This window comes from Eptatretus burgeri, chromosome 7 (assembly GCF_056783735.1).
Source record: "Eptatretus burgeri isolate ZD-2024b chromosome 7, Ebu_testis_v1, whole genome shotgun sequence".
NCBI lineage: Eukaryota > Metazoa > Chordata > Myxini > Myxiniformes > Myxinidae > Eptatretus > Eptatretus burgeri.
The window spans coordinates 66,154,909-66,170,927 of NC_140967.1; the positions used below are offsets into that span (position 1 = coordinate 66,154,909).

The 16,019-nt window shown below is 44.1% G+C and overlaps 1 protein-coding gene and 1 pseudogene across 6 annotated transcripts in view; one reads left to right on the forward strand and one right to left on the reverse strand.

Moving 5' to 3' along the window:
• Positions 1-8,037, forward strand: part of LOC147023442 (uncharacterized) — a 39,003-nt gene extending 30,966 nt beyond the window's left edge. For all 6 annotated transcript variants that reach the window (XR_015060181.1, XR_015060182.1, XR_015060180.1 and 3 more), the window contains exon 2: positions 6,615-8,037. Coding sequence is in view for 1 of the 6 variants with exons in the window: in XM_085888865.1 (XP_085744991.1) it covers positions 6,615-6,834 (220 nt within the window). In the remaining 5 variants the exon portion in view is untranslated. The remainder of the gene's footprint in view (positions 1-6,614) is intronic.
• Positions 8,038-13,197: 5,160 nt separating this feature from the next.
• LOC147023443 (uncharacterized) lies at positions 13,198-15,207 on the reverse strand (annotated as a pseudogene).
• Positions 15,208-16,019: the final 812 nt, after the last annotated feature.

Sequence of the window (16,019 nt, forward strand, 5' to 3'; positions counted from 1 at the left end):
TTCATGTGCAGGACGTGGGGAGAGCCGGAGAGAGGTCGCCAGCCAGCACCGAACGGTGCGAGGTGATCAGGCTTCGAGACAGTCCGAGCGGCGCTGAGGGACGGACGGGCTCTTAAAGAGAGCATCAACTCTAAGAGAGCAAAGACCCGTTCATTCCTCTGAGGCGTTGCCGGCTAGGCCCGAATCACCAGGCCGCCTGAGGAGGCCTGAGTCGAACCGCGGTCACGCCAGCTGCCGTGAGGACGGGACGTCGCGGGTCGCCTAGCGAGGCACCACGAAGGTGAAGATAACCAGCCCGGCCTCTCGGAGCTTCTGCGGTCATCACAGCTCCGTGCTCATAAAGACCCAAGAGGTCCAGTCTACCCCTCGTCTTTCCTGGAAGTTTTCCTTGTTTCTTTGCATGAACGTTGTGGCGTCATGTCCTTGGGTAGAACTGATGTTAAGTGCAAGTGACTGTACATAATACAGTCATGCGCCGCTGAACGACGTTCTGGGCAACGACGGATCGCATATACGACGGGTCTGCCAGCTCTGAAAAAAAAAAAAATGAAAAAAAATATGTGGCTGAAAAATTCCTATCGCCGAGTGATATAGCCTCGTATAAAAATAGCACATACAATTATGTACACTCTACAGAACATGATACCTCATAATGATAATAAACAACGACAGTGTGGCCCTGTTATAATGCGATCGTTGAGGTCCATAAAATGTCATCGCGAAAAAAGCAGGGTCGTGCTAAATCGGGATTCAAGGAAATCGGCTTTCAAACTGAACCAATGTTTCCACGTTTACCTTAGAATTGAAGAATTCCACGAATAAATCGTTGTTGTTCGTCAATTAAAACACAAATTTACTTTCAGTGAAGCTTTTTATGTTGTTAAAACAATCGCACTGTTCCGAAAATATGTCACAATTGACAGGTGCTCGTTTATTCATTTGTAAATTATAACATCGATGCAATTATTCCGTATTTATAAAATCCAAACGCTATTTATTCACCTTTCTATAATCGATGCGAGAGGCGGTTGTAAGCTGCTGCTAACAACACTGATGGCCGTCATGACTGCACAAAGGTAAATCTAACATGTCTTCTGTCTCTTGGATGTGTGTTGCAATTGCCGACAGTATTAGGTACAGTAACATGCTGTACAGGTTTGTTTCCGAGGAGCAATAGGCTACACCATATAGCTTAGGTGTCTAGGTTTGTGAAAGTACGATGTTCGAAAACGATGTTCGAAAACGATGTTCGAAAACGAAAATTAAAAAAAAAAAAATGATGTTCGCACAACGACGACGTCGCTTAACGACGCGTTTCTCAGAATGTAACCCTGTCGTTAAGTGGCGCATGACTGTAAATATACGGTTGTAGTCTTTGTCTTGCTCGCTAATTGTCCTTACCCCCATTCATTGCATGCTTGTATATCCTTGCATTGCTGCTTTGACCGTATATGTGTGCAAATAAATGTGCTTGTGTGAATGCTAACCCATTCGTCGCTTCCTGTTCCTTCATTGAACTGCCGTATTGAGTTCGGAATAATAGCTGGCTTTTTCATAGCCGATAATAGAATCGGATCCAACGGGGCTTTAGCGATAATACCCCGTTCGGTTTTCCCAAAACGAAGCGAGCTGCTGAAGCGGCTCGTTTCCAAGCGGCCCCGTTGAGGTGCAGTCTCTCGGTAGTCTGCCCGCGGGATTAATTTGGTATATCGACAATTTGGCGATTGACCCTGTAGCGAGGGTAGAGTGTTGACTAGGCTGTGGTGTGCTTAAAACACACCCGTAGCAGGATTTTGGCATTTGATCCGGAAAGCTGCGACTGGATTGTCCGTTCGGTGGGCGAGAGCAGCCACCATTGGCTAGAAGCGGTCGTCTGCACACCGGCGGGTGGGAATCCACAACAATATAACAGTTCAGAATATACCAGTATATATAACTGAATATACTATAACTATAATATATATAACTGAATATACCAGTTCGGAGTACCGTGGTGCCCCCAGAATCCGAACGCCCCATTGTTTGAACAAATTGGAATCCGAACAATTTTTTCGAGAACATTTTGCCCTAAAAACCGAACACATTTTCAAAAACCGAACACAACGTGGCGTTCATGTTTCTTCATGTGTGTCTCCCCTGCCTGTTCGACCCGGATCTTCGCGCTTTGTTCATTCAATTCGTCGGTGGAAGTCCTCGTGAAAGCATCTCTCGTGTGTCGATCGCTACTTTACCTCGTGTTTTCACCTTGATTTGTGCTGTTTTTTTTTTTACTCATCTTGTGTTTTAATTAATAACAAAAAAGCAATCCGATCACGTGGTGTGACGGACTGTCGGGCAAGGATTTAATTTCACAGAAAAACCGGTTGTAATTTGGAATATCCATGATTACCTCAGCCCAATGCGTTTGATGAAAGTGATTGTGGTTCTGGGGGCATCATGTTTGATGAGCTGCCCTGGGGGCAGCGCTCTCGCAGAGTGCGCGGGCAATTGGAACCCAGGCCGGAGCACGAGCCTGTGTGGACCTTTGGATGTGGTGATTGTACCAGTTTACATACAATACACCGCCACCGAAGGTCATTTACTCATCTTATTTTACCTTAAACATGGGTAATTTCAGTTGAAAGTGGGTTTTCCTGGGGGTCCAGGAACAGATTAATTCACTTTTGATTATTTCTTATTGGGAAAATAGTTTTGGAATCCCAACTTTTTGCAATCCGAACAGCCTCCTGGAACGAATTAAAGTAGGATTCTGGGGGCACCACTGTATAGGCAAACACCTACACTCCGATCTCTAGCGGTAGCACACGGTCGACGCAGACTGCCACGGAGTCCTACGTAGGATGCACGGCGGGCGTAGGGGAACCGTGCGTCGATCCTGCGTTGCCCGCAGGTAGTCACACAGACCGCAAGGCCACCATACGTTGAACAAAGGGACGCCTTAGGACTACCCTACGGCGACCATGGAAATAGTGCGGCCGCCGTAATTTTTTTGGGGGTTGGCAAAATTCATTTTTCATTGATAAGAGCCTACGGCAGCCACACAAATAATGCAAGCCCACCGTATGCCCTACGTAAGGTCGACGTGGAACACATCTACGTCACAGCTTGGCTTGTCGAATTGCTACGGCCAACATAGAAATGAAAACAGTTATAACTCCGCGCTATAATTCCACGGCGACAACTACGGCCTGTAAAAGATAGCCATACGGCGTAGGGCCACCCTGAGGCCACCTCAGAATCTCTGCGGCCGCCGCTCGTTTGTCAATTCGGGGGGGGGGGGTATGGCCGCCGTATCCTAGCCGAAGAGCAAATGTGACTTAGGCCTAACACTCTTCTTGTTAAACTCCCAAAATCCAGGCTCACTGCACATCTTTACTCATTTGTTCCTCATTTCTCTCCCCTGTGGAACCAACTTCCCCAGTCTTTTCAGTCCCATTCTTCTCTCCAGGGCTTGAAGACAGCTGTTCACCACTACCGAAAGTTGTCTCTCATCCAAACTTGATATATTTTACCCGCAAATGACCACATTCCCAAGCCTTCCTTTTTTCCAGATTATTGTGCTTCCCCCCCCCCTTCTTTTCCTCTCCCTCACCTCTTTACATTTTGGTTGGTTTGTTCCTTTTCTGTTTCATCCCTGCTTTCCCCATCCTCTTCTTGCTGTTTCATCTCAGTTTATTCATCCTCGTGTGTCTTTCTCCCCCTCCCTTTGATCTCATTCTCTCTCTCACTTCTACTGTCCCGTTGGTGTTTTCCCCCTTTCCATTTTGATCCCTTTCATTCTGCTCGAGCTCTTCCACATATGCAACAATAAAACTACATGAGAATGGTGGGGATCTGGCATTGTAATCTGTGAGTCCGGGTCTTGTAAGAAGTGGGTGGTTGTCAAAATGTGGAAAAACAACACGATTGAAAACGTCCCAAAGGTTCCTTTCACCTGTTGCGTTGCCCTCTCTAGTGACGAGATCAAGTCTACAATTGCAACATACAGCCTCATTTAATAACGGATCTGACGTTCAAATGGGATTGACTCCACAATGTTCTTGGGTATATAAGCGGTGTTAGCTTGGCACCATGCCTGAGTTCTATCGTCAGTTACCTGCACGAGAAATTGACTCGTCAGACTCATGGATCTTCTTCCAGGTTGCAAGATTCCAGTGTTGACATATCCAGCACCATGCTAGGCAGGCTTGCTTTGTGTCCTGTGACGAGGCATCCTACGAGTCTGCTGGCTTTGTAACCTGCAGCACGAAGCTGGTTCCGGACAGTACTCTATAACCTCAGAATGAGATTCCATTCATGTCACACCCACTGTGCATGTGGCAAAAGATCGAGGCCCGTCTTTAACATCATTGGTCTGTTGTTGTTTGGGGACTATTCTCCTGATAATGGTCCAATGAAGCCAAGTTCACCTCCACTTTCACGAAAGGACATCCCAACATTGTTCGTCCCAATAATTTGCCATTTTTGGGTTTCACCAAGTCTTATATGGGCCATGCCAACACAGTCTGCCAATGGAAGTACACAACGACATCGATACTTTCTCCAAAGTCAACTCATGTCGCAGTCAACGTGTGGCCCGAAATGGAGTTCTTTCATCCCCCCCCCCCCTCTTCCTGTTCAGGCTGGAGTTCCTCAAGGTAGCATTCTGGGCCCTGTTCTTTTTCTGGTTTTCATCAATGATCTCTCGGACTGCCTGGAAAATCCTCTTTATCTCTTTGCTGATGACTCCACCCTCTGCCGTACCATCGGTCATCCCTCAGATCGGCAAGCAGCAGCTTCTTCGCTCACTGCTGGTCTGGATAAAATCACAAACTGGTCCAACACGTGGAACATGTCTTTCAATCCGGACAAATCTCACACTCTCACGATGTCTCTTCGAAATGACCGTTTACAACCCCCCCCCCCCCGCCCATCCACTTTCTCAACAATCCTCTGGAAGAAGTCCTTTCTTTCAAGCTTCTGGGTCTCACTATCTGCCATGACCGTTCTTGGGAAAACCACATTTCAAACCTCGCCTCCAAAGCCAGTCGCCGACTGGGAATCCTCCGTCGTGCAAGGTCCTTCCTCGGCCCACCTGAGCTCCTGACCACTTACAAAGCTTTTGTCCGCAGCCTGATGGAGTACTGCTCTCCCCTCTGGGCTGGTGCTCCTGCCTCCCACCTTTCTCGGCTTCACGCTGTAGAAACCAAGGCATTTCGGATCATTGGCATCTCCCGCAATGAGGCTGAGTCGTTGGGCCTTTCACTCAATCACCGCAGGTTGGTTGGTGGTCTTTCTGTCTTCTACAGTCTCCTCTCCAGCCTCGCCCCCCCTGCTCTCTCTGTGATTTGTCCCCACCACATTTCCGCAGGGCGCTCAAGGTCCGCCAACAACCCCCTTCTGGTAAAACTACCAAAATCACGAATCACTGCTCACCTTCACTCTTTCATTCCTCTTTTTTCCCGCCTTTGGAATAAACTCCCTCACTCTATTCATTCCCATTCTTCCCTCCAGGCCTTCAAAACAGCTGTTCACCACCACCTCTTATCATCCGCCATCCAAATCCTCAATCTTTTCTACCCCCGATAATCCACCCAAGCCCACCTCCTTCAAATTCCCTGCTTTCCTTCCTGAAAGTCCCTGTAATGTCCATCTTCTATTCCCCATGTTCCCGCCCCATCCCTCTCCCTTCCACAGATCTCCAAATGTCTCTGTTCCCCACTATTTTGTCCTTCCCACTCCCTTCCCTCCTGTCTCATGCCCCCCTTGATGTGCGTTGTGTGTTAGCTCTCATACGAGCCTCGACAAGGTATACAAACAAAAAAAAACATTGACCAGGTGAAAGTGTTGTTTGAAGTTATTATTTTTACTGTGCTGTATGTGCAGGTTATTTTGATTAATTTATTGATAATTTATTTGATTATTATGAAAATTATCATGGTGAAGTGATGAGTGGGCAACACACCTATGCATGGAGGGTTCTTTCATTACCTCTGTCACCAAAGGTGGATGGAGGTTATATTTTCACCCCTTTCTGTCTGTGAACAAAATATCTCAAAAAGTTGTGCACGGATTCGGATGAAATTTTGTGGAGAGCTTGGGTATGTGACGAGGACGAAATGTTTAGATTTTGGTGGCGATCAGAATCCGGATCTGGATCTAAGAATTTTTTAAAGTGATTTTTCACCATTGGGAGATCAGGCCAAAAACGACAGATAGCACAATATCTCAAAAAGTTATGGACAGATTTGGACGAAACTTGGTGGATGAGTTGATTAGGTAAGAACAAGGCTATTTAAATATTGTTTCAGGTCAGAATCCAGATCCGACCTATCAGTGAGATAGAAAATATAAACTAATCAGCCTGGCAGGGGTTTGCGCTCCGCCGAGTGCCCTTCAAGTTTGTGTTTGAGACTCACTTTGATTGAATTTTAATGTTTTCACAAAAATTATGATTGGGGCAAGTGTGCTCAACTTTTTTCTGTGTACTACACATTGTGTGAATACCAGCAAGGGGTCAAAAAGGTATTTCCACTTGCTGAAGGAACTACCGATCTTATAACTGTGAAACTCTGTACTTGAAATGCTCTCTACAGTAATCGTATCAAATTTAAAGTATTGTGTATTCCTTGCAGGGAGTGCTTTAAGATGGAGACACCAATGAAGATGGACAAACTGGAATACCGTGCTGTGATCAAGTTTCTACATTTGCAGGGAAAGAAGCCATTACAAATTCACAAAGAGATGTGTGAAATTTATGCTGACGACGCACCGCTGTACGATGTTGTGAAACACTGGTGTGGACGGTTTAAGTCTGGTCAGTTGAGCATCCGTGATGAAGCCAGAAATGAATGATGTGTGAATTCCAGAAATAAGGAAACTGTCGTAAAGGTGGAAAAAAATGGTGTTTGAAGATGGTTGTTTTTTTGTATCGACTCGGCTGCGCAAACCATTCCAATTGGTGATGGGTCAGTGCGTGACATTTGAATGTACAAGATATAGGCTCGTGGAAAAGTGTGGTGCCAGGGTAAAAAGTAAACGTACTGAGTGAGGTACATGGACATTATGACCAAGGGCAGGAAGCGAATCCATAGTTTCCTTGCACCGCTCAACCTGGATTGAAAACCGTGCTGCCCCGACCCAGGTTCTTGCACAGACCGCATATGATCATCTATCTGAGCCGAGTGAAAAGCTCTCGTTTCCATTCAGTGGTTGTTCTGATGGATGTGAGTAGTTCTTTTTCTCAGCAACCTTGAGCAAAAATTCACAGTGTGGTTACCATTTGTTTGGCGTACTCAAATTATTCTCTCGTCTTCTATCGTATGCAGCACAAGGTTGCGCGGGGGGGGGGGGGGAGGAGTAGCATCATTGGCTGAGGGCACAGCTTGCAGCACTGCTGATGTAATGCCCATTATAGAGGAGGACAGGAATTTGCAATTTGTTCAGGGTGCGGGCAATAGCTCACCTACTCTTCGCGAAGGACACCATGGGTTCTTTAACGTCCACCAACTAATGCAGTAGATGGGCCGCCAGTTTGATGTCCATCCGAGAGAGAGTGCACGCATTGATGAATCGCCCTGCTTGTCAAACACCGGGATGGCAGTTAATAGCTGGGTCAGGATTCGAACAAAGGCGAGACAGACAGACAGTGTGGGTACTTCTCGTCCATCCTGTCGGCTCATTATTTTTGTGTTAAAAGCACAAAGGTGGCAGAGGACAGCGATTGCAAAGGATTAAGAAGATGAGACGTGAGCTTCTTGCATTGAGGCAATACACATTCAAGATCCACACTGTCTTCAAGTGGAGGCATTCTCTCAGGCCTTGAGGTAGATGTCAAACCTGGCAGGTGAATCGAGCCTGTGGTCTGATGTGCACTGCATGGTTGGAGAGAATGCCTGCACCTGTGAACAATATGTTCCTTGAATATGTATTGCCTCCTAGCTATAAGCTTATGTCTCATCTTATTCCTTTCTAACCTCGCTCTTCTCTTTTGTCTTCACGGTGCTTTAAAAATCGCAAAATAATAATTTGGATTTCCATACCCCCCTTCCCCCCTCCTCTAAAATGTTGTCTTTCCTTTGTTTGCTCACAAATTGTATATGTCCACTCATCACTCATCATCAGCTTTGCCAGCATCACATTGTGTTTACATAATTTGGGAAAGGGTCAGGCTAAAAAGAAGGCCAGTTCGCTTTGACGGCCCAAATGCTGTTTTGGCGTCAGCATTTTTCAAAGCGGGTTGAAGGGTGCACAGAGACGAGACGAAAGTAACCTGCAATTCGTAACAGGGCTGGGTGAGATAGGTTTGATGTTGGTAGATGAGATTGCAGGTAGGGATGAAGGATGATGTGAGAAGATCATGCACCGCCTGCTTAAAGCTCTGAAGAAAGAGTGGCATTGAACAATGTCGGGAAGGTAGTTCCACAAATGGGACAAAAAGACCAAAAGAGTGGACTCAATAACCAGCTCAATATGAACAGATTGTACAGTAGGTCCCCCACCTACGAACACCTTAGCGGAAGGCCCGGCAAGCTGAATGTTCCTTGGAACTCACCCACTGCTCGTAAAATAGTGCGACATGGGCTGTAACACTACATTGGAAAGGACTGACGTCTGTGTCGATCGTTCACTGGTGCAGCACCATTTTCTTTCATGGTCAGGGGAAAAACCTTTTGACTCGCTCTTACAACTTTTATCGGCTGGTGATTTACATACAGTTTCGTCTTTGTTGATTCATCATATTCCTTGGCAAAATATTTTCCACGCATTGTTTTCTGACAAACAAAATTACTGCTTTGATTACGCCATTTTTGCACCTGTTATCCATATACTGAAAGAGTGTCACGAAGTTATGGGCCACTTGAAGCAAAGGTGTCGTAAAAAGTACCACGGCGAAAAATTGAGTATATTTTCCATATTCGATGGATTTGTAATACGAACAAATTGCATGTGCCTTCACGAGATTCTAAAATGGAGTAGGGATAGAGACATGGAGTTGGCAAAAATGCAAATTACGTCTTCTGTCATCGAGCTGGCAAGTTGGGAGCAACAACTCTCATTTATTGCCACATCTGATACAATTTAAATGCTCTAATGGTGGCGAGGTGCTCCATTTGAAACTGTTTTTTTTTCGATGTACGAAGCTTTTGATGCCTTGGGTCCATAATAAAAAATTGTAGTGGTGCCAAGGTCAGTAACCAATTACAAATTAATGGTGGAATACAAAATGGTCGACTTGGCACCACTACCAAACCTGTTTTTTTTTTTTGATACAACATCTGGCCATGGAGAAGAATTGTGTAACAGAGAGTCAAAAGAAAACTTAACAGCACAATAATGGGGCCACAGTTGGACATGGGGTAACAGAATGGATGAACAGGTGGAGTGGTGCGGAAACTAAATTGCAAGAGAGTTGGGTTCGATGAGGTTAATGGTACTTTTTATTGATCGTATTACTATATTATTACTATGATCATCGTCTCTATTAATAATAAAGCTTTTTTTTTTCAAACCTGACTGGTGGATTGAGCAGTTGAGCATTCAGGCACCAACTGAGGGCCTGGACCATCAAAGAGTTCTGTGCTCCAAAAAAAAAGGTTTACATTTTCAGGAATCAGAGAGGAAAGCGATTTTTAGAACATGTATTTAAACATAATACAGTAAGTCCTCGCTTAAAGTCATCCTGGTTAACATTGTTTCGTTATTAAGTCGCTGATCGATTCGAGAACATATTCGTTTAAAGCCATCCACCTTTCCGTTGTAAAGTCGTTTTACCTCTAATTTAGTACCAAACTAATTGTTGTCATTTTAATAAAGCTGCAGTACAACACATACCATAAATACCGATGTATAAGCCGTACCGTAAATAATGTTCTGAAAGCCCAGCCAGATTACGTGCAGCATAGGCCTTATATACACTGGGCCATACATCGATAACATCCATGGGTCCTGGGCTGAAGTTACTCGGGTGTGTATGAATTGTGTGTAGAGGAATTTATGGCCTGAATGTGTCAATGACTTGAAAGGATTTGAAGATGTTTTCCCCCACTATGAAGAAAGTGATCCTCGGCTTGGCCAATAAAGTGGGTTTTGATGAAGTGGAAGAAGTCAACGTTACACAACTTCTGCAATCATACGGAGAAGAGATAACCAATGAAGATCTGAAGCAACTAGAGATGAGAAAAAAGCAACGAGAGATGATTTAAAACTTGTCCTCTATATGTAAATAATGTCTTTTGTCTGACGATAAAATTTTTCCCTTGGAACCGAACAACCCCTCGCCCCCCCCCCTCACCCTATTTACATTCTTATGGGGAAATTGGATTCACTTAAAGTCGTTTCAGTTGGTCGCACTTTTCAAGAAGAGACAGTAACTACAAGGTAAAGTGAGAACTGACTGTACTGTATATTAATTATTGAGTTTTAGCAGCCTTAAGGGTCAAAAGGTACATTTCAATCATGCGTAATTAATAAGACGTACGTAATTAATAGACAAAAGGTATGACACACACAAACTCATCTATTTATCGTACATATTTGATTGACTTTGAAAAGGTCAATTGTGTTGCACTTTTGGTTTCACACAGAGCCAAAGCTCTGAGCTGCTTATGCTGGTGGTGCAACACAGGGTGGTGGAGGTTGGATTTGTCTCAAAAGAGTGCAAAATATCTTGGTTGCAAAATGAAATTTGGCATCAACATCACTCATGCCTGTTCTCCCGTCATTTCAAAAGTGAAAGTTGAGTTTTTCAATGCAGCTCGAGAAGCAGCCACCATAATCAGGAGACAGACAAACGCACGGACAGACACCATGGCTCACAATATTTTATAGATGACTTCCCTTCCAAGGAACTTCAACACAGAAAGAGACCATTCGGCCCACAAAGCCTGTACAATGGTTGCCAACATATGACTTTTTTGTATTCAGAGTCAAGGCTCATGGGAGAGCTAGAACAATGAACGGATCAGGACACAATAGGACAAAAGGAACAGGAGCAAGGGGGGGTCACCAACAGTGGAGTTGAAGGACAAAATAGAGGGAGAATTTGGCAAACAATGGGGTAGGGAGGAATGGGATGGACAGGATGGATACATAAGGAAACTTATTCCTCCCCACCCCCCCCCCAAACTCCCTGATCCCTCTCCCTATCTGTTCCCCACTCCACTGTCTCTCCCCTCCTCTCTCTCTCTCTGTCTGTCTGTCTCACTCTCTACCTCACTCAGATTGGGTGGTTGTCATCGTTTTCCCAGCAGTAGTTCAGACATGAATCTGTAACTTGGCCACAGTGCCGGCGATAACTCGCCCACTTTTCGTGAAGGACACCATGGGGATCGTAACGTCCATTTTAACGCCCATCGGAGGGGTGACAATGATGAATCACCCTGCCTGTGAAACACCAGGATGACATTTTATTGCTGGGTCAGGATTCAAACCCAGGCTGGACAGCTTCGAGGAGAGTGTGCATACCTCGAGGTCATCCTGTCGGCCAAGGTTGTATCACAACACACTTAATAAACAAACTGCAATTCCATATTGTAAGTATATGTTACAAATGTTCATAGAATAAAAGTACAATCCGAATCCAAAAAGACCGCTCCTGGTGTCCCTGGACGGTGTAAAATAAAATCAGACGTACAATAATTATCTTTAAATTAGTGAAAAAATGCATTTTGGAGCCATTTTATCTCATCTTCTGTGAGCGTATTATTTAATTATATCATGTTTGAAAGAAATTGCTTTTACCTAACGAGCTCACCTGGAACGTAGTTCGTGGGAGCCAATGGGATGGCGCGTCATCAGTTCATCAGTCCATAAACACTTGCAACTTCTTATCTGAAACTACACATGCAATTCTGATGAAACTTGATTCCAACCTTTGTCACCTGCAATGCACCAAAGTTTGTTCACAACATGATAAATATTGGGGGGGAAGGGGGGGTTGCCCCCAAAATATGTATTTGCTTTCTCCAAAACTACACACACAATTTTGATGAAATTTGACCACAATCTTCATCACCCATGATGTACCAAGGTTTGTTGACGTCATTTAAAAAAATTCATGGAATAAGGGGTTGTACAGGGAGGGGTTTGAGTGACTTGCTCTTGATCCAGGTGAGCTTCAGGACAGGCGGTCCTATTTTTTGGGGTTCGGGAATAAACATGTTTGTTTTAAAAAGAGAAAAGGTTATTGTGTCTCTCCTCTCCCATGCGCGCGTAGTCCTCCATAATTCGGAAACATCTCCACAAGAGTTAAAACTGTTCGGTACATCGCGGGATTTCAACGTCCCGCCGCAACGAGCTCGACGTTAGTTGTGCCATTGATGCTACAGTATGTACTGTACTCTGCAACACGAGGTGCACCAGTTTGTGGTTTGTAAATTGCAACGTATTTGTTTTTAATTCACGGTCTCATTATTCTAGTCCAGGATCCAGGCAGTTGAAATTCGAGTGGACCTGACTCCGCACAATACACTTTTACTTTGCTATTTATTTGTTGGACTGGACCTGCAGGGTAAACAATTTGGTGGTCTGTTTTTTTTCTGGAAACCTTGGAAGCAAAAATTATGATCATATGTCTATATTTTGTGAAAACAACAAAATATACTCATCGAGTCCAATCTCCCCTACAGAATTAATTGGGGCTTAAAAAAAAAAACTTACCCAGTTCAGCAGATGACATGACTTTAGGTGAGTGCATCAATAAAGGGATTAAATTGTGCCTCACATGCAAAATGGCAAGATTTAGGTTTCAAATTAACACATTCGATTATGATCTTGGTATCGTCTTCAGGTTTTCCTCTCTGCTGCAGTTAAATGCATACGGTTATCAAATAGCTTCAGACTCCATTCTTTTCCGTTGTCACTGCGTTTCTTTCAGTGCAAATATGGTAGATATGTTGCATGAAATGACAATGTTACGCAAGATTTTCTCCCCCTACTCCTAAGTCACGAAATCGAACGACTTCCAAATCAACATATTGGAAGTTGACACACACACACACACACACACACACACACACACACACACACACACACACACACACACACACACACACACGGCTTCTTTGCGCAACAAGCTGCCATTTCTGTTATCGGTAATGCTTCACAAGAACACTTTAGTGACATTTCTTATTGTTTCAAAGGCTATAAATTTTGACTTTTAATTATAAAAACGGAAAATTGCGCAGCACAACCTATTGTACATGAAAGCATTATCCATCACTTATTGTAAGTTTGTACTGTCAGTACTTCATCAGTATCACTGTCGTTTAAGACAGTTTGAGCTTGTGCACATTTCTCTTGGTCACCAGTGCAAAGGCTGGCAATCACACATTTCACGTTAGCCTTTGCACAAATACAACCCCGCAGACATTTGCTTGTCATGCACCACCAGTACTTGGACATCTTGCAGTGTTGGGAGTTGGGCTTCTCCAGGATCATTGTTGCAATCAGCTTCCAGAGACCACATTTCAGCCAAAGTCTGTTGCATCAACTTGTGATGGCTGGCAAAGATGGGCCAGCTTGCAAACTACCATCTGCTGCAAACTTCGGAGCACATGGAGATGAAATGCGTCCTCAGTAAGGGGAAGTCAACACAAGTCTTGGTGGTAACGAAAAAGTGAGTGCGCAATGCATTGAGGTTGCCCTCAAAGTCGGCCATGTCATACAGACACTTGAACAGGTGTCTTGCAGCCGAGATGACATCATCTGCGAGATTCTGACTTTCATGAGGTTCCCCAAACCTGACTACGGGTAGAAGATCTCCAATGTTGGCAGCTGCAGCTTTATCAGCCATCTTATTCCCTCTCTTGTAGGGATAACTCAGTGTCACACCCAGTGATGATGTATGCACTGAGAAGAACAGGTCAGCTGTAAGGCATCCTTGTGATACTTTGTTGCTAAATATTGCATTAGTGGTGATACTAAAACATCAAATTTGTAAACCCAGAGTTCCTTCAGTACTTCCAGATGAGTACGTACTGCAGGGTGCCCCACAGAAAACTAGGAAATTTGAGATTTTGAGATTTATTTTACCATATCAATAAACTAACATATAAATAAAGTGTATCTTTGTTTTTCACTACATCTAAGTTTGCTTTTGTTTTAAATAAACTGTACCAAATTTCCTGGTTTTCTGTGGGGCACCCTGTATAATAGATGCCCATCATCATTACATCAGTGTCTGTTGCCATAACTACAGCCAGTTTATAGCCCAGTTGCTGTGCACAGTATGCAATATGTGCAATAATGCATGTGTCGGCTTCTTCGTGGTCTCTGCATGATATTTCAGAGATATCAGACACTGTCCGCTGTCAAGGGTACTGTATGGCCAGCATCATGGTGTATACCACCTAAAATAGTCTGACACCCTCCTGGGAGAGCATGGTGGTGATGTGTGCATAATTGTCCCAGGTCGTTGAGAAAGTTGACTTTATTTAAAGTACTCTGAATAAAGTTCTTCCACTCAGGAATGGCCAGAGTATCATGAGACTCATATTCCTTCACCTTGCCTTGTTTGTAGTCTCTCGTTCTTCACCCTTCAAGCACTTTGTGGCACTGACATCATACCGATCACCAACAAAATTGATGCAGTTGCAGGCGTTGGGTTTCATGCTAAGCTGCTGCTTCAAGTAATTCCTCTCTAGGTCACAGAGGTCGCTGTTGCCAAGCTGCTGGTAGCGTTGGATTAAGGCCATTGCATCACATATGAGCACTGCAAGTTCTTCAAAAGGCGGCAATATCTCTTCTTTTTTCTAGAGATCCCCAAGCGATGATTTCAAAGACACCAGGTAATCCGATTTACTTCCCTTTCTCATTGCATACCCCTGTTCAAGACTTGAATGTGGCTCAAAAAGTGATGCTGGATACTTGGTCCACTCATGAGTGAAGATCTGTACCTTTTTGTCTTGTGCAAAATACAAACTTTGAACAACACAGCTTTCTTCTTCACTTTCTGTGAGGTGGAGAGTGGTTTCTTTTCTTTGTAGCAAAAGTTTCCAGGTTTACCTGTTCGATTTTCTCACGGTTGAATTCATGTGCCTTACCCAGTGCTGCGAGCCCCTTGTCCCGTGCAGTGATCAAATCTTGGGATGAAGCTTTTTGTCCTGTTGATATATTCAGCAGCTCGTTAGCTTCACATGTGAAAGGGTTGATCATTTTGATTTGAATGACACAGACTATTTTCTTCATTGTCTGCCTCCTTTGTTGCTTGTGTCTCCGAATCGTCATGGTGCTTTCCCTCCGGATCATGTTCCATGTGTACTCAATCTGAAATTATAAGTAATTTAAATCAGAAACACAGAAGACATTAGTGGTCAAATGGGAAAAGCGTCCCACAGGAAAAGTTATCCGTTGTGATTGAAAGCAGAATCCATCCATTGGGACCATACTCTGTGCAGAGTGTTGGTGCTGCTTAAGCAGTCTCCTTGGCTATTGGACACAATCCTGGACGAGTCGCCACTCCGACACAGGATACCAGCAAGTTGGCACTCATTTTGCCGACCTCGGAAGGATGACAGGCTGAGTTAACTTCACCTGGCATTAATTCAACAGCTGAGTGGGATTTGAATTCCAGACCCTAGGATCTAAAGCCCACCACTCTAAACATTAAGCCAACACCAGACATAAAGGAAGGGAGTACTCAGTTTTCACTCCATTTGATTGTTACTTGACGAAAAAGTGTGAAAACATTTTTTTGCCAATTATGTTGGACTGTGGCGTTTGTCTGTCTGCCTGTCACATGATTTTTGGCCACAGTTTTCAAGCAATCGTTTTGAATTTTTTTGTGTGTAGGTGACCGGCCAAGGATGGCAACACTAAATTTTGGTGGTGATCCGAATCAGGATCCGGATCTGAGAATATTATAAGTGATTCTTCACCATAGAGAGATCGGGACAAAAACTATACATAGCACAATATCTCAAAAGGTTATGGATGGATCACACGAAACTTGGTGGACGGGTTGGGAGTGCCACGAGGAAGAACTGATTCAATTTTGATGAATATCCGAATCTTTATCTGGATACAATAATTATTTAATT